The 24,758-nt window shown below is 43.0% G+C and overlaps 1 protein-coding gene across 2 annotated transcripts in view; it reads right to left on the bottom strand.

Moving 5' to 3' along the window:
* The window catches only part of hsd11b2 (hydroxysteroid (11-beta) dehydrogenase 2), a 53,970-nt gene that overhangs the window by 16,096 nt on the left and 13,116 nt on the right, over positions 1 to 24,758 (bottom strand). The window contains exons 2-5 of one of the 2 annotated variants that reach the window (XM_080187089.1): positions 5,705 to 5,917; positions 3,375 to 3,560; positions 1,712 to 1,849; positions 19 to 1,091 (exon numbers count right to left, since the gene is read on the bottom strand). In XM_080187089.1, coding sequence (XP_080043215.1) covers positions 1,006 to 1,091; positions 1,712 to 1,849; positions 3,375 to 3,560; positions 5,705 to 5,917 — 623 coding nt within the window. In that variant the 3' untranslated portion in view covers positions 19 to 1,005. Of the gene's footprint in view, positions 1 to 18; positions 1,092 to 1,711; positions 1,850 to 3,374; positions 3,561 to 5,704; positions 5,918 to 24,758 lie in introns of those variants that run through there. The other variant, XM_080187090.1, reaches the window with a different exon arrangement.

Genomic DNA, 24,758 nt, shown 5'->3' on the forward strand with positions numbered 1-24,758 from the left:
GGCCATTGTCTCTATGCTGGGTCTTTTTTTTCCCAAATAAACTATCCAATAAGTCCCATTCCCCCACAGTCCTCCTTAACCTCAGTCCTGAAAATGTTTCCTTTACAAGTACTTATCCAATTCCCTTTTTAAATAGTTATGATTGAAGCTGCTTCAACAACCCTTTCAGGTAGAACATTCCAGAACATAATTTGCTGCAAATAAAAAAAACTCACCTTCCTCCTGGATCCTTTGCTAATTGTTATGTTCAGTAGCTACTGACTCATCTGTTAAAATGTTTGGGGGTGGGTAGAAAGGATTAGGGGTCAAGTTGCAAAGGTCACATTAATCTTTTTGATTAGCCATGGAAATTGAGCTGCATTCCAGAGCTGTAGTCAGACTAAAAGATTAGAATTGGAATTTGTATTTTTTTTAAATACACACTGAAAAAGGTGCTTCATGAACAATCCAAGACCTAAAACTATTGCCTGAAAATGAGTATATATTCTGCAATGAACAGCATTATTTTCTTGCTCCTGGTTGAATTTATGTTACTTAGATTTTATAGCACAAAAACTGGCCATCTGCTCCAGTAGGCCTATGCAGTATATATGCTTCTATTTCAATAGACCTTTCATTCCTCCCTCCCTTATGTGCTTATCCTAAATGTAGCTATATTTCTCACCCCAATTGATTACTGTGTAGTGAAAGAATGTTGTTCTGCTGGTCCTTTATGGATTGTGCAAGAGAGTCCTGGATAAATATTTCATGCTGTAGCCCATGATTCTGATCACTCCAACTGACTATACACAAATAACTGCTTATTATTGACACAGGATATGTTATCTGCTCCCGGAGGATCCGTTTCTAGTTCCATTGATCACCTTAAGATTATAATAGCTTACATTCCCTCAAATCTATGTACACCATCAGATCAATTGTCAGCACTTGTCTCAGCAAGTGCCAGCTGTTGACTGCATTCAATACTCTGTGGTCCAATACTAAGGAAAAGTGGGAGTGATTTCTTCAATTTTGTTTATTCTTGGCTACACAAAGCCCAGTGGAGGAGGTGGTTTTTCTGGCACACCAGAGGGGTGATTCTCCCAAAAGTGCTGCATTGGGGAGAAAACTGGTGTAAATCACAACTGTTTTATCAGTTCAACTTCAGACCCAAATCTTTTTTTTTATTATTATTATTCAAGATGCCCTTGGAGGGCAGTTGAGAGCCAACCACATTGCTGTGGCTCTGGGGTCACAAGTAGGCCAGACTGTGTAAGGACAGCAGATTTCCTTCCCTAAAAAGGATGTTAGTGAACCAGGTGGGTTTTTCTGACAGTAAACAATGGTTTCATGGTCAGTAGATGCTTAATTCCAGATGTTCTTTAAATTCAAATTCCAACATCTGCCATAGTGGGATTCGAACCTGAGTTTGCACATTTTCCCTCTGCCTGTGTGGATTTCCTCCAGATGTTCTGGTTTCCTCTCTCAGTCCAAAGATGTGCGGGTTAGGTGGATTGGCCATGCTGAATTGCCCCTTGGGTGTTAGGGGGAATTAGCTAGGCTAATGCATGGGGTTATGGGGACAGGGCCTGGATGGGATTGTGGTCGGTGCAGACTTGATGGGCTGAATGGTCCCCTTCTGCACTGTAGGATTCTATGATTCTACTGGCACCATCGTGAGTCCAAAGTACTACTTCTGCTGTCTTTTGCCACTCTGCCAAATAATACCTACCTGTTTTGTAGGGTCCAGGAAGAATGTTGCACACTTTCACTCCCCAGTGACTCAACTCCAGGCGTAAAATATTTGTGAATAAAGTGAGTGCTGCTTTCGAAGCTCCATAAGCTGCTAAGAATGGCAACGGAACCTCTCCTGGAAGAAAATGGATGGTTCAAGATCAGTTAGATTTATATTAAACTGCAATGAATGAAAATGCTGAAATGACACTCTTGATGGGTGATTCTTGATTGTGCTACACGAAACCTATTTTTAAATACCTGTTGTATGACGCTATTCTTCCATTGCAAAATGTCATTGGGCTTATCAATATACCTGCAATCATTTTGTACACAGTTGGTTGATATGTGGGTGTTTTATTATTTTACTGTCTAATACACAGTCAGTATAGGCACATAGTGGGGCAGGCAGGGAAAGTGAAGACAAGACCACAATCAGCCATGGGTTTACTAAATGGCAGCACAGGCTTGAGGGGCCAGATCAGCCACTCCCTTTTATGTGCTTTTTTTTAAAGTTATCTGGAAATACCATGAAACACTGCATTTACCAACTCTGCAGTGACAATAACTACTTAGCAGTTGCTTACTTTTTAAAATTCCTCTACTAGGAAGGGAACAATATATTAAAGATGGATGGATAATGCAGTACACAGATGGATTAATGCATTGCCACCTGCAATATCCAATTGTAGGGGCCAAGTTTCAAAAACGAGTTTTACCTGCTCTGTCACATAACTTGGGCACAACATCAGTCAAAGAAACAGGATTTTTGTGAAAGTTAAAGAGATGGGAGTTGCTCTAAAATGGTACACGTCCTTGGTTTCTGTCCAGATTTGTTATAAGAGATTGAGAGAACCTTGGAGCACCTAATGCATGGCACCAAGTTCACCATTTGCTGGAGCGCATTTAGCGCTGAGAGGTTAATCAGGCTGCAACTGGAAAGAGGAAATAAAAGCAAGAAACTAAGGCCATTTTGCTTTTAAGGGGGTGGTTTAACAGCTCATCACACCAGTCGATCAGTTTGACGAGGCAGTAAGATAGCAAGAGACTGCCTCTCGTGGTATTATGAGCCCTCTTAAGCTGATATAATAAGTTTCACACCTGGAAATGGCACAAGGCTGATTTAAATCCTCATGAGGAGTGTGCTCAGCACATAAGGCAAGTGAGCCTTAACGGACTAGTCATTGGAGGTCCTCACCGGCAATGATCACACATGGTCCCCAGGAATGGGGACTTGACATGATGGCCTCACTGGTGGGACTGATGGCTATTGAGGCCCCCTGGGCACTGCTAGCCTAGCACTACTCACCAGGCATACAGGCACTGACCACCAGGCACTCGGCAGCGCCAAGGGCAGGTTCTAAGGGGAGGGGATATATGGGGGCTGCACACTTTGCAATTGGCGATTACCAGGGCGGTGATAGGCTGTAGATGGGCGGAGTGCGGGGCTGCAATGTCCATGGGAGTGACAATCTCCAATGCACTATGTACTAGTTGGGTAGGAGATCATGCGCATGCAGTCAAGAAAAATGGCCTGACAGTTTCCTGTTTTCATGCACTTAGAATTTTTTTTGGTAAGATTGACCCCTCCCCCTAGTCTTCCATATAATAATTATGTTGTGCATCAATCATGTTGTTTTCCTGTATACATTATAGCTTACCCACTGGACTGGAAACATTTACAATTCTGCCTTTTGCTCTGCGTATCAGCGGAAGAAAGCCCTTTGTTATAGCTATTGCACCAAAGAAGTTGATTTCCATGCAGTCTCTATAGTGGGACATGGCCGTAAGTTCAGCATTGCTGAGGGTGCTACATCTTCCAGCATTGTTGACCAAACCCCATAAACCTGAAAAATAAAGTACAATAACTCCTTAGGAAATTTAGTGCAGGGTTTGGAGCTCTGTGCAAGTCTGAAACTGAAAAAGATAACACTTAAAAATATTCTCTGGATGGGACGTTATGGCTATGCACTCTCAATTTCCTCAGATGCACTCCCTAGAGTTACTGAATCTTTGCAAATGAAAAAGAAAATCAGAGACGTTACCGTCAAGAGCAACATTTCAAAAAAAAATCATCCTGCACATTTTTTCTTGTGAAAACTCAAGTCCTAAAAAATATTACCGTTACCATTTGGCCTTATTTTGGAACGTAACCCTTGTTTCATGAGGGGTTGAGGGCCTCAGGGTAATGTAGATAAACAATCAACCCTCCCAGATCACCACTGCCTCACCTCAGTTTCCCTTGTAACAACACCATAGGTCATGTCCCGAGCTGAGAAGCCAAAAGGGGTGACTTGCTTCCAGGATCCTGTTACAAGAAACTTGCAGAAGTACAAAAAAAAAGAGTTTGTTCAGGTTTCCCTATGGTTTCCTCTGTCACCAGTGATCATCAGCAATGGCCAAAGAAACCACCACCACCACCACGCAGCGTCCGTATGACACAAGCAGCTGGAATGGAAATGCAGTTTGCTGGATGCTAGCCTGACCCCTGCCCTGACCCAGCCCAAGTAACATTATGTCATTAAGGCAAAGTTAAAAAATATTCAGGTATGGCAACAAGTTCAAGAAGGGACTTCTTTGAAGGCCACTCTGTTGCACAGAGTGATGGATCTGCAGTGCCAACACAAGAGCTCCTTATTTTAAAATGTGCCATTCTGAAAATGTTCAGACATTGAATCGAGGAACCTCACTTGAGGGGATGGAATGTGTTTAGGTGGGTATCAATGGAGCTTTATTAAAACTACATGTTCAATCTTTAGGTGCATCAAATTGCCTTTCTATGTGGAAATCCTCTTCCCAGAATTGTTAGTGGAACCCTTAGCACTGGGGCTCACAAAAGGCCTTCCCATATATATCCTTTAATATTTGAAGTTAATTCGTGTCACAAGTAGGTTTACATTAACACTGCAATGAAGTTACTATGAAAATCCGCCAGTCAACACACTCCAGTGCCTGTTCAGGCACACTGAGGAAGAATTTTGCATGGCCAATGCACTTAACCAGCACATCTTTTGGACTGTGGGGGGTAAGTGGAGCACCCAGAGGAAACCACGCAGACACGGGGAGAACATGCGGTCTCCACACAGACAGTGACCCAAGCCAGGAATCGAACCTGGGTGCCTGGTGCTGTGAGGCAGCAGTGCTAGCCGTCATGCCAATGTGTTCCCATGGTGGCAGAATGGGAGTGGAATCAAGAAGCAATGAGGGAAGGTACACAGAATAAGGCTACATCAAAGATGTAACTTCCCATCCCAGTTTACAGATTCCACCACTCCGTTTAATTATCATTGTGCCAATACTACTGCCTTTCTTTGGGCTGATCTTAAAACACTGCAAAGGAACTTTCCCTCCATCTACTCAGATCATGAGGCATTATAGCCTGGATGCCTCTGCAAATCAAAATAAACAGATCCTACAGTGAATGAAGTCCTACCCCTGCTTCAGCTATGATGGTGCTGTTGGAATTTCAGGCCCACTGACTTTAAAAATGTGTTTAAAATCAATGGCGATAGTTAAACCCATGATATCACTGTTCTTTTGTACAACATATTTCTTTCAATTGATGCAACGGAATAAATAAGGAACATCCAAGTTTCCAACAATTAAGACCAAAATATTCCAGGTATCATAAAATCTGCTTATAAACCTTCAAACTTGGTTGAATAATATTGGTCCCTTAACCAGCTTTAGGAATTTATAGCTTAGTCAAACCACTTGGAATAGTGAATTCAATGTCAAATCAGGTAGTCGGCAAAAATTAAAGAGCAGCAATTTAGATGGGATTGAGAGACAGGGATAAAGTTTTAAAAAGTTACTTTTTAAAGGAATGAGACTCCACATTTGAAAATATTAATATTCAGTGCCACAGGGGTCATTTGGCAGTAATTAGGGCTTACCATTGTAATTATTGGAATGGACTAGCTTCAACTCTTTTTTTGAGAAGTTTAATGTTTAAATAAATATACATAACTACCAGTTATATTTATTTCACCTTTTTCACCAAGCTTCTCTTTTGTGATTTGCAAGGCTCTTTCAATATCCTCAGGTTTAGTGAGGTCCATCTGAATTAAGGTAAGTTGTTCCGAGCAGATCTGTAGCAGCTCCTTTGCTCCTGGCCCATTTTTATTCAGCACTGTGGCAAACACTTCAAAGCCCAGGGAGTCAAAATGTTGAGCCATTGTCTTTCCAAAGCCCGAGTCACATCCTAGAATTGCAAAAAGAGTTATTATACCAGAGAGCAACAGGCAGCTCATTAGTACTGTCACAAGTAATCCGACTATTTGATAAGCATCATAAGTGAATAAGGTTTTACTCAGGAGAGCATGAGCCTGAACTGGTTTGAGTGGAGATAAAGGCATAACACAGGACGGAAAGCACTACGGGGCAGTAATTCATAGGACTCCTAAAACTAACTATAATGGTGGACAGTATTTATTCAAGAAAGGAGCCTGTACCAAAGCAATGCAGTAATTGTTTATTCTTCATTGTTTCAGAAAGGAGGGAGGCTATTTTGAACAGCAACAACTTAGTGGCTCTTTGGGGATAACGAGGTATACATTATTCTGAGGCTGCCAGATAGCTTTTTTGGTTCAGGGATCAGACAGATAGATACAGATTCAACTATTTTTAGATCTTTATAAAGTTTTATATCTTAGAAAGGAACCGACCAAGGAAGAGTTTAACTTGGTGGCATAGTCTCAGAATGAGGGCCAGCCATTTAGGATTGGGATGAGGAGGAAATGTTTCACTCAGAACTGTGAATGCTCGGTCAGCCAGTATATACCTGTACAAAATTCAAAAGGCAAATACCATATAAGAGACGTTACAACATTGGGGCGACAAACACTAGATTTCCAAACTCCACATTCCGGTAAAAATCAAAAAGTGATTATCAGCCAGCCACAGTAAGGCAGAGCAAACACACTGGAAAAGTGCAAGAGACAGAGTTCAACTAATCAAGCTCTGCCATAATCAAGATGCATCAGAATTACATGGCAAGCAACCCGAGTCACTAGAAGAAAGGTATTCACACCAGAAATATTACTTCTGTTGTTAATGGATTTACTTTCCACCTTCCTCCTTAGCTAGATGTGATTAGGGAAACTGGCTCAGTTTAATCTGGAAGGGAGTTGGCTTTCTTTTGCCATCTGACCTTTGTCCTATCAATTTCCCCTGCTCAAAACACGTATGACTAATCTTCTCCCTCAGTCCCTGTTCCTCAAAATGGCTTCTTTCACTGGATCTTGCCCAAAGACAAAGATAATCTGGCTTCAAATAGCATCTCAGCCTTTGCCCTCTGCACTGTGAAACCAATGCAGAAAATATGCCTTTTGCTCCAATAGGCCAATGTTGCACAAGAGTCTCTTCCCACCACCCTACAAGCAGTCCCTTTAGTATATCCCTCCAACCTCTTTTCCTTCACGAATGTTAAAGTTTACTTATCGTCACAAATATGCTTACATCAACACTGCAATGAAGTTACTGAAAATATCCTAGTCACCACACTCCGGTGTCTGTTTGGGTACACTGAGGGAAAATTTAGCATGGCCAATGCACCTAACTAGCAAGTCTTTTGGACGGTGGGAGGAAATCGAAGCACCCAGAGGAAACTCACACAGACACAAGGAGAACATGCAGACATCTGCACAAACAGTGGCCCAAGCCAGGAATCGAACCCAGGTCCTTGGCGTTGTGAGGCAGCAGTGCTAACTACTGTGCCACCCGTAGAATGTTATTATAAAATGTTATTCACCTCAAACCACATCCACAATATCACCAATCTGTGGGTAAAAATAAATTTCACCCGAATTCTCCGTTGGATTCAATCGGACACTATTTTCCGCAAGTGGAAACATTTCCTACAATTTTAAATCAAACCCTTTAATAATTTTAAAGGCTTAGATTACTTCTCAGCCTTCTCTTTTCTAGAGAAAGAGTCATTGCCTGTTCAGACCTGCTAGCATCACATCTAATTTTTTGTATCTACTCCTATACCTTTAAATCTCCCCCTCCCATACAAGGAACTGGGTTGTTCACAGAATTCTAAGCATGTTCTGACCAAGTTTAACAACTTCAGAACTCTATTCTACTCCACCCTCCCCCCACGTTTAGACACTTATTTCCATGTGCTTCATTATTGATCTCACCAAAATGCACAACCTCACACGTACTGATACCGACAGGAATCTGTCATTTACACCCCCCCTCTGAAAGCTTACTAAATTGAAATTTGGCAAGTCTTCTGTGTATTTCACAGCAGCTTGGAATCAGCACATTTGAATTAGAAGCACAATTTCAAGAGTTCAAAGTGTTTATTTAAATGTCAAACAACGGTGGTCCCAGAAAGAAAATCTTACATTTATAAAGCAGTTTTCACAACCACCAGACTCCTTAAAGCACTTTACAGGCAGTGAAATCTTTTTTGAAGTGTGGTCACTTTCATAATGTAGGAAACATGGCAACCAATCTGCATCCTGCAAACTCAGAAGGCAGTAAAAAGTCTGACGACACCAGGTTTTAGTCCAACCGATTTATTTGATAGTAAACGCACAAGCTTTCGAGAAACCTCGAAAGCTTGTGCGTTTACTATCAAATAAATCGGTTGGACTAAAACCTGGTGTTGTCAGACTTTTTAACTGTGTTTACCCCAGTCCAATGCCGGCACATCCACATCACAACTCAGAAGGCAGCAGAGATCTCTGTATAACACCTCTTGCAACAAGACTGATTAATAACTTTAACTCCTATTTTTCTATAATTCACTCCTCTACAACCCGTTCAGTACTTTTGACTGAACTTCACCCAATGCTGCACATATCAAAACCACTGCTGGCTCTGGCATGTCATTGATCACACTGACCACCCATCAGCAGCAGTTACCTCAGTCAAGTTTGCAAAGGGGAGTTGACTGCTTCAGTGTTTGGGTGGCAAGTTTGCCTCCTTTATTTGTTTCTCTCTTTTTGACTGTTCCATGACGAAGATGTTTAATCCGGGTTCAGGGAAATTTGTCAGACAGACAGTAAGTAACCTCTTAGATTGCTTAGCACGAGGGCCAGTCATGTACTTTGAATACTGGGTCAGGAGACATCTGTTGTCTGCACTCCCTCACTCTGTCTGCTGGGGATTTTAGAACACATGGAACGATCGCACCATTCCCTCAGTGTCATTGGGTCAAAATCCTGGAACTCCCTCCCTAACATCACTGTGGGTGTTCCGACACCTCAGAGAATACAGCGATTCAAGATTGCAGCTCACCACTGGCTGCTCAAAGGCAATGAGGGATGAACAATAAATGCTGGCCTAGCCAGTGGTGCCCACATCACATGAATAAGAACAGCTTGATAAAACCACAAAATTACAAAGGCAGCAATGATGGGAAATAATTGTTTAAAATAGTTTTGTACCATGATCAGACAAGTAGTACTTCCCTATTCAGCAGTTCACTTTTTTTCCTAAATAATTAATGCCAAGACATTCGAGACATGTCACTATTGCAGCGTTTACACTGACCTTTTGTTCATAAGCAATTATGCTGATAGCTCACAGTAATTGCCATTTTCATAAGGCTTTCAATTTTCATTGAGAATCCAAAAAAGGCATTCTCTGGAAATCCAAATATTGCATACTTAGCAGAAGCAAATTAAACACAGGCTGCCGAGTTCTCCATAGGGAAAACAGCCAATTTATTATGTAGCATATTAATATCATTAGCTGGAAACAAAAGTAACAAGCTCGCACAGTAACCATGTGCAAGGACTCTATTGCCTTTGCCCACCTTAAATGCTTTTGGGCAGCCTTTGATAATATTTGCCAAAACAGTAAATCTCCCAAGACACGAATGCCACCACAGAGGGTAAAAGATGATAGGATGACCCCTTTCAAATGTTGCACAAGGGGCACCACAAGATACAGAATTTATGTTAATGGAAATCAGCAGGAAAACTCGCCACTGGTTGGAATCATATGTGGCACAAAGGAAGATGGCTGTAATTCTTGGAGGCCATTCTTCTCAGCCCCAGGACAACACTACCATCTTCCTCAATGACCTTTCCTTCATCATTAGTATGGAGTGGGGATGTTTGCAGTGCTCAGTTATCATTCACAACTTCTCCGATACTGAAGCAGTCTATATCCATGTGCAACAAGACCTGGACAATACAATATTCAGGTACAAACTGATAACATTCACTGCTCACAAGTGCCAGGCAATGATCATCTCCTGCAATAAAGAATCTAACTATCTCACCTTGACTTTCAACAGCATTACAGATGCTGAATCCCAGCCCAGTCCACCTCCAAACAACATCCTGGTTCTTACCATTGGCCAGGAATATACTGGACCAGCCATATACATACTGTGACTACTACAACAGGTCAGAGGCTAGGAATTCTGCTGAGAGTAGAGTAATCGCATAATGCTCCCCAAAGCCTGTCCACCATCTACAAGCCACAAGTCAGAGGTATATGAAATACTCTCCACTTTGTCTGGATGAAAGTGACTTCAATAACACTCAAGAAGTTCTATATCATCTAGGACAAAACAGCTCACTTAAAATCAGAAGCCTATTTGCCATCTTAAACACTCACTCACTCCACTATCAGCACACAGTGGCAGCCATGTGTACCATCTACAAGATACACCACAGCAACTCACCAAGAAGTGTTTGACAGCACCTTCCAAACTCAACCTCTACCACCTAGAAGGACAAAGGCATCAGGCACATGAGAATACCACCATCTGGAAGCTTCCCTCCAAGTCTCTCACCATCCAGACTTTGAACTAGATTACTGTTCCTTCAGTGTTGCTGGATCAAAATGCCGTAAGGGAGGAAATTGCAGGATTATGGGTCAACCCACAGAACATGGATTGCAGCAATTCAAGAAGACAGCTTACCATTCAAGGGCAACTAGGATGGGCAATAAATGTTGGCCAGCCAGTGACACCCATGTCCCACAAATGAATAATAAAAAAAAATCCTGGAACACCCTAACAACATTGTGGGTGTACCTACATCAGATGGGCTACTGTGGTTCAAGTAGATAGTTCACCACCACCCTCAAAGGGAAATTGGGGATGAGAAACAAATACTGGTGAGAGACATTCACATCCAATGAAGGAAGAAAAAAAAATCTTCTGTCAAATCATTTGGTGCACATATTGCTGGCAAAGTGCCTTTGCCATTGTTTCTGTATTAGGAGACAGAAAAAGGAATTAAGGTAATGCTATGGTTGTGCACTGGCCTTGTTAACTCCTATAATATGACACAATTTGATGCTGCGCACTCCCATTGTGAATGCTCCTTATCGCACAGTTCTTACCTCACTGACCACTTAAAAAGAGGACAGGAAGATGTGCAAGTTATTAACACAATTCACCCATTTTGAAACTTGCATTCTGACTACTGTTTTGGAATTTACAAACTGAGCTTCCTCAAAAATGCATGAGTGCTTGGGATGTGGGTGCTGCAGCGAGGCCAACATTTAGTGCCCATTCTAAAAATCGGGGTCACACATGGAGCGAAAAATCAGCAGCAGTGCTGTGGTCTGGAGACAGGATCCTGGATCCCAGGAGTGCAGAATAGGTGAGCATGTGCTGGAACGCATTCAGGTGATGAGCACCACACACTGACATGTCTGGTAAACACCACGCAGCTCCCTCTCACTGAAAGATACCTCATCTGACTAGTGAGTACTGCACTCCACAGCACTCAGTTGCCCTCTCACATACTCCACAAATGGTTTGCTTTACAACTCTTGCTGTTATGGACACTCACTCTTCAATGCTTCTCGGAGAGAAGAGCATTGTTAAGAGATAGAGACCATGCAGCCCACCATTGACAGGTAACAGGTCAGACATTGGCAAAGCATGTCCACCTGGTCCACTGGGAAGCAGGTCTTGTTCCAGGAAGCTGCAGCTGTCAGTGGGAACTTGACACTAGTGTCTGAGGCATTGGCAATTGTACGTCGAGAGGGATGATCCTCTGCGCATGCTGGGTGCCTCACCTCCTTCTAGCTGGATCAGAGTTGCTCCCACCCCCCCCCCCCCCGCCCCCTACCCAATGTAGAGGGGCATATGACTAAGTAGAAGGCAGCAGATGCTGCAGTACTGGTCTGGTTGTTGCTGGGGTTTTTGCTGAGGGTATGGCCTCTGCTCTTGTCCCTCAGCAGAGATTGAATTCAGATCTACATTGGTTGCCCCCGTGCTGCATTGCGGCTGGCAGCTGGCCGCAGCTGAAGTGTCTTCCAAAATGTTGGCAACCACCAGTCAAACAGCAAAAGCACTCTCTGGACGAAGAAGTGCTTAGAATCCCAGCCTCTTAATGAGGATAGAGGATGCTATTTGATGCATTTCACTGACTAAAACTCTGTTACAAAAATCTAGGAGATCTGTCAACCCATTTGATATTTTCCAAAATACCAAGCCATTACAGCAAAGTTTCTTCATAGAATCTAAACATCAATGCAGTTACAATTTCTGGTAACATATTCCAGCATTTACAAAGTGCTGTCTAGCATCTTTCCAAAGTTTTACATCCTTGACCTGATGTGGTCTTGTTGCGTGCCCTAGGGTATCTCAAGTGTGTCTCTGGCTTTACTTGATCCCATCCAATTCCTCACATCTTTCTAGAAAGGCTAAATCAATTGCCAATTAAATTGTTTAATCATTTTTGTACTAAATTTAACAACACTTTGAATCTTCAACAAATTATAGGGGAGAAAAATTGGCAGGGTTTCTCCCAGTCTCCCCTGGCGGAAGAGTGTAAAATCAAACAAATTATGAAAATGCCTTTTCCAACTGATGTTCTACCAAAGGGGATCAGGAAAACATTCCAGAAATTCTGCCCCATTGCGATGTGATTAAAGGTATAATGGATGGCGTGTCTTGTGGAAGTTTTATTTCGATTAAATGACATTATGGTTTAGTTATTGTCTTTTCAAGGGGAGACACGGTGGCACAGTGGTTAGCACTGCTGTCTCAGTGCCAGGGACCGGGTTCAATTCCTGGCTTGGGTCATTGCCTGTGTGGAGTTTGCACATTTGCCTTGTGTCTGCGTGGATTTCCTCCCACACTCCAAAGATGTGCAGGTTAGGTTGATTGGCTATGCCAGTTGCCTTTTAGTATCAGGGGGATCAGCAGGGTAAATATGTAGGGTTAAGGGGATATGGGCTGGCTAGGATTGTAGTCAATGCAGACTTGGTGGACCAAATGGCCTCTTTCTTCACTGTAGGGATTTAATGGTTCAAGAGTTTAATGATGTGTGTCTGCTACTAACCTTCAAACCAATACAAGAAAAGGTCTGAAGACTGGCCAAATGTAGAGGTGCCAGCTGCCTGGATCATTAATCTGAACAGGAACCATATGGTCTCTTAAGCAAAGGATTAAAAGCCAACAATTAAATGTGCAAATCAATCTGATAATGCAGCAGATGAGGCCATCTATATTTATTACTCTGATCTTTTGCCAGATTATTTTGAGATTGAAGGGGTTCTTATTTTAAGTGAAGTGCATTTTTTAATAAATGAAACCCGTTACTGAAAAACTACGCTACTTTTGTCATGAACATTTGATTGGCTGCCAGCAGGCAGTCAATCTTAACTAAGTGCCTCAGTCAAGCATATTTATTTAATGCTTTAAACATCCAGATTTAATCAGGATACCAAGAACAGTCAATAATCAGCACTGATCTTGCGGCAGTTCCCTCATTTCTTGGCTCTTCTTCCACAATAAGTATTTGAAATGCTTGTTGTGCTCCAGTGCAGTGTCTACGGAGCTTTTAATACGAGTAATAAGCTTTGTTCTGTTGGCTCCTCACATCAAGATTGATTGTAGACATGGCAGAGTTCTGTACCTACCTAACAGAGTGCCAATAGCTGGCCACCAACTCAAAGGAGCTCCCTGAATAACATATATTTTTGTACCCTATGATCATGTGGCAGAGCAAGTTGTTTTAAAGTTTTAGAAATGCAGATTGCCAATTAACTAGAACGTAAAGCCAGCTGAAGTCTTGGTGTCAACAACACTGTCCACCTCTTCCAGGTAGACTGGTTTCTGGAGCCACATTTTGCATTCTTGGATTCACGTAGCATTGGTGCAGTCCTCAGTTTTTTTTTATTCTTTCGTAGGACATGGGCATTGCTGGCTGGCCAGCATTTATTACCCATCCCTAGTTGTCCTTGTTCAGAAGGCAGTGGAAAATCAATCACATTGCTTTGGATCTTGAGTCACATGTAGACCAGACCAGGTAAGGACAGCAGATTTCCTTCCCTAGAGGACATCAGTGAACTAGATAGGTTTTTACAATAATCGTCATGGCCACCATTACTGAGTCTAGTTTCAATTCCAGATTTATTAACTGAATTTAAATTCCACCAGTTGCCATGGTGGGAATTGAGCCCATGTTCCCAGTGCAGGAATCTGGGCTTCTGAATTACTATGTCAGTTATAATTATCACTACATCATTATTTGCTGCTAAATCCTTGAGGATGGCAGGACATACTGACAAAGGGAGTAGCAAAGCATCTAGAGTCTTGGGCTTCATAAATAGAAAACAAAAGCAGGGATGTGGGGGGTGCGATTCTCCCAGCCTGCTGTGTTGCTTTTGTAGTGCAGTGGGCCAGGACACTCAAGCAGAGGCCATTTCACGGGCTTCCCAAACAGCACCAGTCTCCGTGTCCCCAGCAGCTGGATTTCCTGGATCATTAGCCCCACACCAGAAATTGGCACGGAACTGAATAATTGATGCAAATGTTCATTTAATATCATTTTTTGGGCCCAGGACTGAGATGTCAGGGCCCATTAGCGTCTCTCCCTCCATCAGGAATATTTCATTTCAGCGGGGTTTACTATTGCTCCCCACTTGCAGGGAGTTGGCGGCCCGATCCCTCTGGAGTGAAGGGAGTGTAATTGAGGCCTCCATCAGGAGGGTCGAGTGCTGGGGTTGCCCCTGGGCATTGGCACCTTGTCAGTGCCAGCCTGGGCCCCCTGGCATTGTCTAACAGGCAAAGTGCCATTGTCCAGGGGGCATCTTGGCACTGCCCACCAGGCATTGGACAGTGCCAAAGGGTGCGACCTAATGGGGAGTCGATCAGTGGGGTGGGGAGTCCTGCTGTCACTCTCTAGTCAGGCTGAGAGAGGGAGGGAGGCAGGCCAATGATCAGGGCGGGAGGGATAGAACATCAAGGCAGGCTGGAGGCAGAGGTCAAAGCTGGCCCAGCCACGTTTGGGGAGCCAGCAATGCAGGGGTCACAGGGCTAGCCAGCAATTGGGAGCTGGCAGTGCAGGGCTACTGTGCTGATCCCAGCTCCACACGTGCGCAGTGGCCCGCTCAGCGCCATGCCCCCTGCCCTGAATTTCAGCGTGATTCATGTTAGTGCACTCTGCAGTGCAGAGTGTCAGAGATTCATTTTGAAAGTCACACTGAAAAAAAAATCAGTGAGATTTACTCCAGTTTTTGCACAAATTCAACACTTAGAATTTTTGGGGGGGGAATAATTCCCATTATGCTGAACCTTTATAAAAGCTCTGGTTAGGCTCCACCTAGGGCACTGCATTCAGTTCTGGTCACCACACTTCAGGAAGAATATTGGGATCCTTGAGAGGTTAAGCAGAATTATCAGGAATGGAGGACTTCAGTCACAGAGTTAGGCTTGTTCTCTTCGGAGCACAAGGTATTGAGGGCAGATTTGATAGAGATATTTAAGACTTGACAGGGTTAGATAATGTAGACAAAGAAAACTGTTGCCATGAACTGATAGCACAAGGACCAGAAGATGCAGATTTAAAGATTCTGGGCAAGAGCTAAAAGGGGAAATACAAGGAACTTTTATTTTTAAAATGTAGTGAGTGATAATGGCCTCAAACTCACTGCCATAAGGATGGTGGAAGCAGAGGCAGTGAACCATTTCAAAAGGAATTTGGATGGACACTTAAAAGGAAGTGAATATATGGAGCTATGGGCCTGAGCAGGGAAATCAAACTGACTGGATTGCTCTAAGGAGTTGGTGGCCTGGGTTAGATGGGATGAATGGCCTCCTTCTCTGCCATAAACGACCATGATTCATTGGTGTGGGAGACAACAGCAAGCGTACTGTTTTATTATTTATATAAAGGCGTGCTTACAAGTTTATAGAATGACCAACTAGGACAAGTGCAAACAGTTCCATTTATAGACAATTTATTTTCCTTCAGCTGCAGCACATCCCCATTGCCCCAAGGAGTCCACACAATTAAATCAGCCATTAACAGTTCTCATTAAAAGCTTCAGAACATGCTCAAGAGTTGGGAAATTTAACAGATCTGTCATTGCTGAAAAGAGACATGTTATCCAAATTTTTTGTCTTGCACTTAGCAGGACAATTCACAAGAATACCAAATGTAATCACAGCAGGATATAGATAGGCTGGTATATTGGGCAGATAAATGGCAGATGGAATTTAATCCTGATAAATGCGAGGTGATGCATTTTGGAAGGAATAATGCAGGGAGGAGATAAAGGGTAGACCTATTAAGAGTATAGAAATGCAGAGGGACCTGGGAGTGCAAGTGCACAAGTCTCTGAAGGTGGCAACCCAGGTGGAGAAGGTTGCGAAGAAAGCTTATGGTATGCTAGCCTTTATAGGAAGGGGTATAGAGTATAACAGCTGGCGTCTAATGCTGCAGTTGTACAGAACGTTGGTTAGACTGCATTTGGAGTACTGCCTCCAGTTCTGGTCACCTTGCTACCGGAAGGACGTGGAGACCCTGGAGAGAGTGCAGAGGAGGTTTACCAGGATGCTGCCTGGTATGGAAGGACTGGGTTATAAGGAAAGATTGGGTAAATTGGGGCTGTTTTCCTTTGAAAGATGGAGATTGAGGGGGGGATCAAATAGATGTGTATAAGATAATGAAGGGTATAGATAAACAGTGGCAGGCTTTTTCCTAGATTGGAGACAAATATCATGCGGGGCCACGGGCTTAAAGGTGAGGGGGGGGAAGAGGTATAATTTGGATGCTAGAGGGAGGTTTTTCACACAGAGGGTCGTGGGGGAGTGGAATGCACTGCCAAGTAAAGTGGTGGAGGCAGGCACGCTGGACTTGTTTAAGGATTACTTCGATAGATACATGAGCGAAATAGGGATGGAGGGTTATAGCAGACTGTTTTAAATAAAGATCAGAGCCTTGAGACGTTCCTGGAAATCAACTGTTACATGTGTTGATGTTTTTCTCTTTTACTCTGCAGGTGCGTCGGTCCACCTTGTTGTCTAACGCGGGGCATACACATGATGGGTCGTGCATGGGCAGCTCTTGGATGTTTCAAAAGTGGCCTAGTACTTTGCGTCGTTTGTGTATGTTTAAAACTAGACCAGCAGATGGGCACCGCGATAGCTCAGTGACTATCACTGTTTGTTCTGCAGATACATGAATTTGGGCTGGTGTCCGTGGGAGTTTGCGCATTCTCCCTGTGGTTGCGTGGGTTTCCTCCGGGTGCTCTGGGTTTCCTCCCACACCCCAAAGATGTGCTCTTAGGCTGATTGGTGTAACAAATTGTCCCTAAATTATTCTCCCCTCAATCTGGTTTCCAATGGGGGTACCATAAGCATAGACATAGGTCAAGGGTGGAGGAGGAAAAACACATTGTTAAGATGGCAGCACGGGCTCGTTGGGCCGAAGGGCCCGTTTCCTGTGCCGTGCTGTTCTTTGTAAAGGAAACAACAATTTACACTACAAGAGAGGAGTGTTGGTTGGTTGGCAAGTGCAGAGGAGGTTTACCAGGATGTTGCCTGGTATGGAAGGACTGGGGTATGAGGAAAGATTGAAGAAATTGGGGCTCTTTTCCCTTGAAAGACGTCAACTGAGGGGGGATCTAATAGGAGGTATATAAGATTATGAAAGGTATAGATAAACAGAGGAAAGCTATTTCCTATAATAGAGGCACGTAGGACAAGGGGCCATGGACTTAAGGTGAGGGGGGAGAGGTACAACACTGATATTAGAGGGAGGTTTTTCCACACAGAGGGTAGTGGGGGTATGGAATACTCTGCCAAGTAAGGTGGCGGAGGCAAACACACTAGAGTCCTTTAAGAGTAACTTAGACAGGCACATGACTGAGTTGGAGATGGGTGGATATAGGAGATTGTTTTAAATAAGGGTCATTAGCATTGGGGCGTCCCTGATAATGTAAATGAGTATAGTATGACAATAATTTTTTTTTCTCTTTCATTCACAGGTTTTAAGTCGGTCCACCTTGTGTCCAACGAGGGGCATACACACGATGGGTCGTACTGGGGCTGCTCTTGTCTGTTCAAGATTGGCCTAGTGCTTCATGTCGTTAGTGTGTGCCTAAACTGGACAAGATACCGGGCAAGATGACAGCTCAGTGACTATCGCTGATTGCTGTGCAGACACATGGATTTGGGCCAGTGTCTGTGGGAGTTTGCGCATTCTCCCCGTGCTTGCGTGGGTTTTCTCCGGGTGCTCCGGTTTCCTCCCACACCCCAAAGATGTGCTGTTAGGCTGATTGGCAGGAATAAATTGTCCCTAAATCAGTTTCCCTCAATCTGGATGGCCATAAAACATTTGATAGGGGTCATGGGTAGAGAGGTGGACTGGTGGTGTTGAGATGGCGGCGCGGGCTCGTTGGGCCGAAGGGCCTGTTTCCCGGGCTGATTTTGTTCTTTGTTCTTCTTTATAAATGACAGTTACTGCCAAGCTGGTTTAAATTCAAACCTGGCACGTTAACTCTAATTGGTTAAAGCATTGCTTTAGGGAATGAACTAGAGAATGACTGTTGCCTATTTTGCTTGGTTGGAAAGGGCGCAATGTGTATACATGGTATTTCTGTCTGCAAAGGACTGGACACCGTGTATTTATATACGTATAATCGAGCAAGAAAGAGTCACATTGCCAGCACACTGGTAATCTTAAATTGCTCGTCAGTTTAATTCTTAGCACATTCATGACTGTTTAGGATCTGCTGCCAGTCTTTGGGACACAGCCTACATACCTAGCATTGCACCAGCATTGGTACATTCTCCATGGCAATGCCTCTACCAGTGTCCACTTGCCAACCAATCAACACTCTTCTCATGCAAGATGAATTGTTTCCTTTACATTTGATATTCTTGAAAATTGCCCTGATGAGTGCAAGACTAAAAGTTTCAACATGTATATTGCTTTGGCAATACTAGTTTTGTATTACTAACCAATATGATAAATAAGAGTTCACATTTTTAACCTGAAAAACAAAATGCCCCATTAGCCTGTCTCAGGTTGATGTACTTAATTTCCCCTCATCTATTCTTTATGTCCAATAACCAACTGTTTAAAAAAAAATTTGCCCCATTAATTTAGTTCAACACTTTTTAAGCAGTGAAGGTAACTTTGATTAACTGTTTGCAAAAAGTCCCAGGGCAGTATTTTCCAGCCGCACTTGCCCCAGACCAGAAAATCCCACCCAAGTTCAATGGACCTTTGCATAGTCCTGTCCCACCCACGACAATTCCAATGGTGAGTGGGGCGGGAAGATTCCACCCCTAGAATCTTGAAGAAACAGGGTGGCCAGGCTAGGAGATGCTGATGGATTTGAACAGGCTTTAGATATTTTAAAAAAGGGACCTGCTACCATTGATGTAGGCTTGATTTTGTTGACCTTTATCAAACAAACATGTCAAGCCCACAATGATTGCACAGGTCTTTGCAGACACATTGGATGCTTAAATGGCCTTTTACCACCTGGGCACTGCAGGGGCTGGGCTGCATTATCGACCCTAATAATCACATTATACTCTGATATTTTAAGCTTCCTTTGTACTTTGATTTTGTTTGAGCTGTTCCTCCTCCTTTTGGGGAGCTGCCTCTTAAACTCAAGTTAAATCAGGACAAAGTTTATTTGGTTTGACCTAAAAAAGGCCAAGGACGCTGGAGCCTTTGATTATGTTTTTAGTGCTGAGATTCACAGAACATAGACCAAGAGCCCAGTAGTTTAGTGTTATATTGGAAAATCACTGGCTAAGTAGACGTTTATGACTCAGAATTGGAAGACTGAGCTGGAGAATTGAACTGCCTAGAACCAGCTGTGTTGTATTCCCCTAATGGCCCAGTCGGATTATATAGTGAATGACTATGCCATTAAACTCAAGTTCACAGGATCAATTCCTTGTGTGTGATGTTAGCTGACCATCTGTTCTTCAATCCCAAGACATGAGTGTTATCAGGAAAATCAACTGTAGGGAAAGATTCACAACCACATCCAAGAACAGAAATCCTGCACCATAATCCTTGCCCTAATGTAGGAATGAGGTAACCCAGCAGAGTGTTCAAGTGCTAACATCAACTCAAATTTACAGACATCAGGGCTGATCTGGGATCTTGCTGATCTGTCTTATTCATTATTTGTCTTTCGGCAAATGCGGTTCCCCAACCAACGTAACAATAGTCACTGGACAACAACACAGCGCTTCGTATAGAAGTGAAGAGCTAAAAGGGATTTCAGGCCACAAGAGGTTTGGGTGGGTTGGCACGCATTTTAATACCATCATCCTGTGTTTAAATAGCACCTTCCAATGGAGTAAAACAGTCCAAAAATCCCTCAGGAATGATCAGACAGCAGTTGTTACGGAGCGACATAATGAAATATTAGGACAGGTGACCAGGGTAGAGATGTAGAGAACTCTCAGAAGTACTTGGAGCTCCAGCATGGTCAAGTGCCAGTAAGCACAGACTCTCCAACAAGGCTTGTTCTGGCTCAGTGTCCTTTTTCAAGAGTCACTCCTCTATGTTAGGGCTGCTGGTTTATGAAGGTACTCGCCAGCGCATCAGACACACTAATTGCTCAGCTCCTGCTTGTAAAAAAGAAAACTTACTCCATTTTATTTGAATTTAAACTTAAGAAACTTTACAAGATGAGAGAGAAAAAAAAAAGAGAGAGAGAGGGGAAGAAAAGAGAGAGAAGGGGGCAAAAGGAGAGAGAGAGGGGGAAAGGGGGAAGGAGAGAGAGAGAGAGAAGGGGTGGGGGAAAGAAGAGGGGGGGGCGAAAAGAGAGAGGAGAGACAGAAAAATAAAGGGAGGGACAAGGAGGGAGGGGGAGAGAGAGAGAGAGAGAGAGAGAGAAATTACTAGAATAAGTGAAAGTACAGAATCTTTTTTAATTCACCTCCCTGTGAGTTTTGCTTGCGTGAAAAGTAATCTTTGCCCTCTGATTAATGCATTTACATTCAGTGACCTTTCTCTATTACAGTGCTGTTGTTAACATAAAATCACACTACCGCGATAAAGTGGAATGAGGCAGCTGGATTGGTCAATGCAACAATTAAAGAGGAAGGAAGGGAATGATTGTAGTACAGAGTTCTCAGATCAGATACAAACTTATATCTCATTAACATTTAACACTTGAGCAAACACCCCAGAACTGTTACATAATGTTCCTAAAGATTATTCACCTTGATATATCCCTTTTGAAATGTATCTGAATTTATGCCAAATCATTTAGACTTAGATATTGTGCTTAAAGCATTAATAACCAAAAGTAATTGTTCTTGTGTTTCAGTGCCAATTGATTGCATTCAAAACAGAGGTTTTCTTCCTATTGTTTATAAGAGTGAGACAAATGAAGAAACAGCACAAGAAGAAGACCATTCTGCCAGTTAACTGCTTCCCTTCAGATGCCTAAGCTGCTGTGAAGCTTGGAACTTTTCACCATATTCAAGATATTATACAAAAATGCAAGTTTTTATTACAGGTTCTGCTTTTGTAACGAGACACAAGGAGGCTATTCAATCATTGTGTCTGCATCGGCTCTCCAAATAAAAATCGTGACTTGGTGCTGTTCCCCTATCTTTACCTCGTCCCTCTGCATATTGTTTCTATTCAAATCACCTACAGCCTGTTTGTTGCCTTGATTGAAACTCCCTTCACTACACTTCCAGGCAGTGCATTCCAAACGCCAACTGCTCGTTGTTTGAAAAAGATTTTTCTCACGTTAAATCTGTGCCCGCTTGCTCTTGATCCTTTTACAAGCAGGAACTGTTTCTCCCAATCTACTTTGTCCAGCCCTTCAGGATTTTGAAATCTTCTCTTATCTGCCTTCTCTCCAGGAAGAACAGTCTCAAATCTATCCTCATAACCGGAGTTTCTCATCCCTGGAACCATTCTTGTAAACTTTTCCTGCACGCTCTCCAATGCGTTTACATCCAATATCCAGAACTGTACACAATATTCCAGCTAACTGGTGTCTTGTACAAGTTCAGCCTAACTTCCTTGCTCTTGTACACTATGGCTGGAATCTTATCCTTGTTCACATGGTGGAAATGTCCATCCTGCTGTTGTGAAGGAGATTTGACTGGCTGCTAAATTCCCTGACTTTACTGCAGCGGGAATGTGGCATGAACAGCAAAACGCACCCTATGCCCCTATTAATAAAGTCCAGATTACTATATGCTTTAGAAATCACAGAATTATAGAAATCCTACAGTGCAGGAGGAGGCCATTTGGCCCATCAAGTCTGCACCTACAACAATCCCACCCAGGCCTGACCTCTAGCCCACATATTTACTCTACTAATCCACACATCCTGGGACACTAAGGGGCAATTTAACAAGGCCAGTGCACCTAACCCGCATATCTTTGGACTATGGGAAGAAATCCATGCAGAAGCAGGGAGAACGTGCAAATTCCACGCAGACAGTGACCCAAGCCAGGAATCAAATCCACGTCCCTGGGGCTGAGAGGCAGCAGTGCTAACCACTGTGCCATCATGCCACCCCATTTTATTAACTGAAAGTTGCAGGGCAGGTGGGGAGAGCCATGATTTATGCAATGTACACCCACATTTCTCCCTCCTGAATCCCCTTTAGAGTTTTATATTGTTTCTCCATGTTCACCCTAGCAAAATACATTGCCATTACTTCTCCACACTGAACCTCACTTGCCACCTATCTGCCCACTTCACCAAATTGAATATGTCCTTTTCAAGTTTTTACAATATTTCCAAGCTTTATATCACCCACGTACTTTGAAACTGTCCCCAAGGACTAGATCATTAATATACATCAAGAAAAGCAAGCATCCCAATACTGACCCCCGGGGAACACAACTACAAGCTTTCCTCCAGCCCCCAATATCCATTGACCATTATTCACTGCTTATTATTCAGCCAATATTGCATCCATGTTGCTACAGCCCCTTTTATTCCATGAGTGATAACTTTTCTCCCATAGGGCATTGTGAATGTCCTGGTAAGCCACATCAACGGCGTTACCCTCATCAACCCTTTGTTACCTCGTCAAAAAAAAAATCAAGCAAGTTTGTTGAACACAATTTCCCCTTTGGAAATCCATGCTGGTTCTTCCTAATCAGCCATATTTTTCCAAGCAGCTACTAATTCTATCCAAATAATTGTTTTGGAAGTTTGCCCACCTGAGAGTTAATAGAAGTTAAAGTGACTGGTCTGTAATTGGTGTGGTTATCATTATAATCTTTATTGAACAAGGCCATAACATTTGCAATTCTCCAGTGCTCTGGCACCTTCCGAGTCTAGAGAAGACTGAAAGATTATGGCCAGTGCACCTGCAATTTCCATTCTCACTTCCTTCAATCCCCTTCGATGCACCCTTGCCTGGGTAGTATCTACCTCCTCAGTAAAAATAGATGCAAAGTATTCATTTAATACCTCAGCTGTGCTCCTACTCCATGTATAAACCTCCTTTTAGGTCCTTAGTCAGCCATATTCCTCTGACCACCCTTCTACTATTTATATGCCTGACTTTGGGATTCCTTTTTCTGTTCTTTTCTCATAATCCCTCTCCTCTAATGTGTTTTGCAGCATCTGGAGGGAATCCTTCATCACTGCCATTCAATCTGACCACCTGAGATGAAAGTTGTATTTACTACCCTCCCCTGCAAGTCCTGTAGCCCTTTGTTCTCACAAGAGTAAACACTCTTCTACAAGATGATCTCAGCATCATGTTCACAGCCCTAGAAGCCAGCACCCCAGTGTACCTCCGACCCCTCTAAACATCCACACCCCAATATTTTCTAATTCTTAGGCTTACAGAAGCAGGACCCGCTGTGATTTCTGGTACATTTTAATTTCGAGCTACTGAGACCATTTGCACTTTCTGCCTGGACTGGTAAATGAGTCAGGGACTGCGCTGCCTCCCTCCATTGGAAGGGAAATGGTAAATTATTATGGAGCACTTCGTAATTCAAAGGTTCCAGCTGCTCTCACAGGTGGAGAGCGCGTGATACTATTTCGAAGAGTAATGGGCTGAGGGGGATCTGAAATGTCCTGGCTAACATTTATCCCTCAATTAACATCACAGCCAGACTATCTGGTCATTTTCACATGGCTGTTTATGGGAATTTTCTGTGCCGTGTCTCCTACATTGCAGGAGTGATCCACATCTCAAAAGTACTCAAATAGTTACAAAACAAAACTTTGGTATATCTGGGGGTTACAAGAGGCACTATATAAAGGCTTTCTTCCATATATTTCTCCATCAGGATGGTTCAAATAATGTTAACAATAATGCACAAATAGCATTGGCCACCAGGACTTCAGACCAGTCCAAGGGCCTGTGCAGAGTTCCTCAAACCGAGTGATCAATGGGGAATCTCATCCCCACATCCAGAACAATTTCCCAGTGTTGGTCCTTTCTGAGAAATGGTGGCAATCTAAAAGTTCCTGATGCAGCTATGAAATATTCAATATTAGGTGAGACTATGATTGACATCTACCAGCAGTGTTAGTTCAAGACTAGATGATGTCCTTTGTCATGTTCTGATATAATGTATGAGCAAGGGTTTGATCTCTACATCTGCACAGAATGCAAATTACTTCTGGGCTCCAAACTAGTTTGCATACAACATTATTGGCTCTTGTATTCATGAACCTCAAACCTCCAACAGAAGGGATATCATCATCATACATGATGCAATAACATCCAAACTGAACCAGCAACTGGTTAACCATCAGTGTTTTCCTCTCCTTTAATACCATGCAGTTATTGGTCCTGTTATAGAGTGCTGGACCAGAGGCTCAACTTACACTAGGAAGTCAGACTACACTCC

The sequence above is a fragment of the Carcharhinus amblyrhynchos genome, chromosome 4 (assembly GCF_965287045.1).
Source record: "Carcharhinus amblyrhynchos chromosome 4, sCarAmb.v2.hapA, whole genome shotgun sequence".
NCBI lineage: Eukaryota > Metazoa > Chordata > Chondrichthyes > Carcharhiniformes > Carcharhinidae > Carcharhinus > Carcharhinus amblyrhynchos.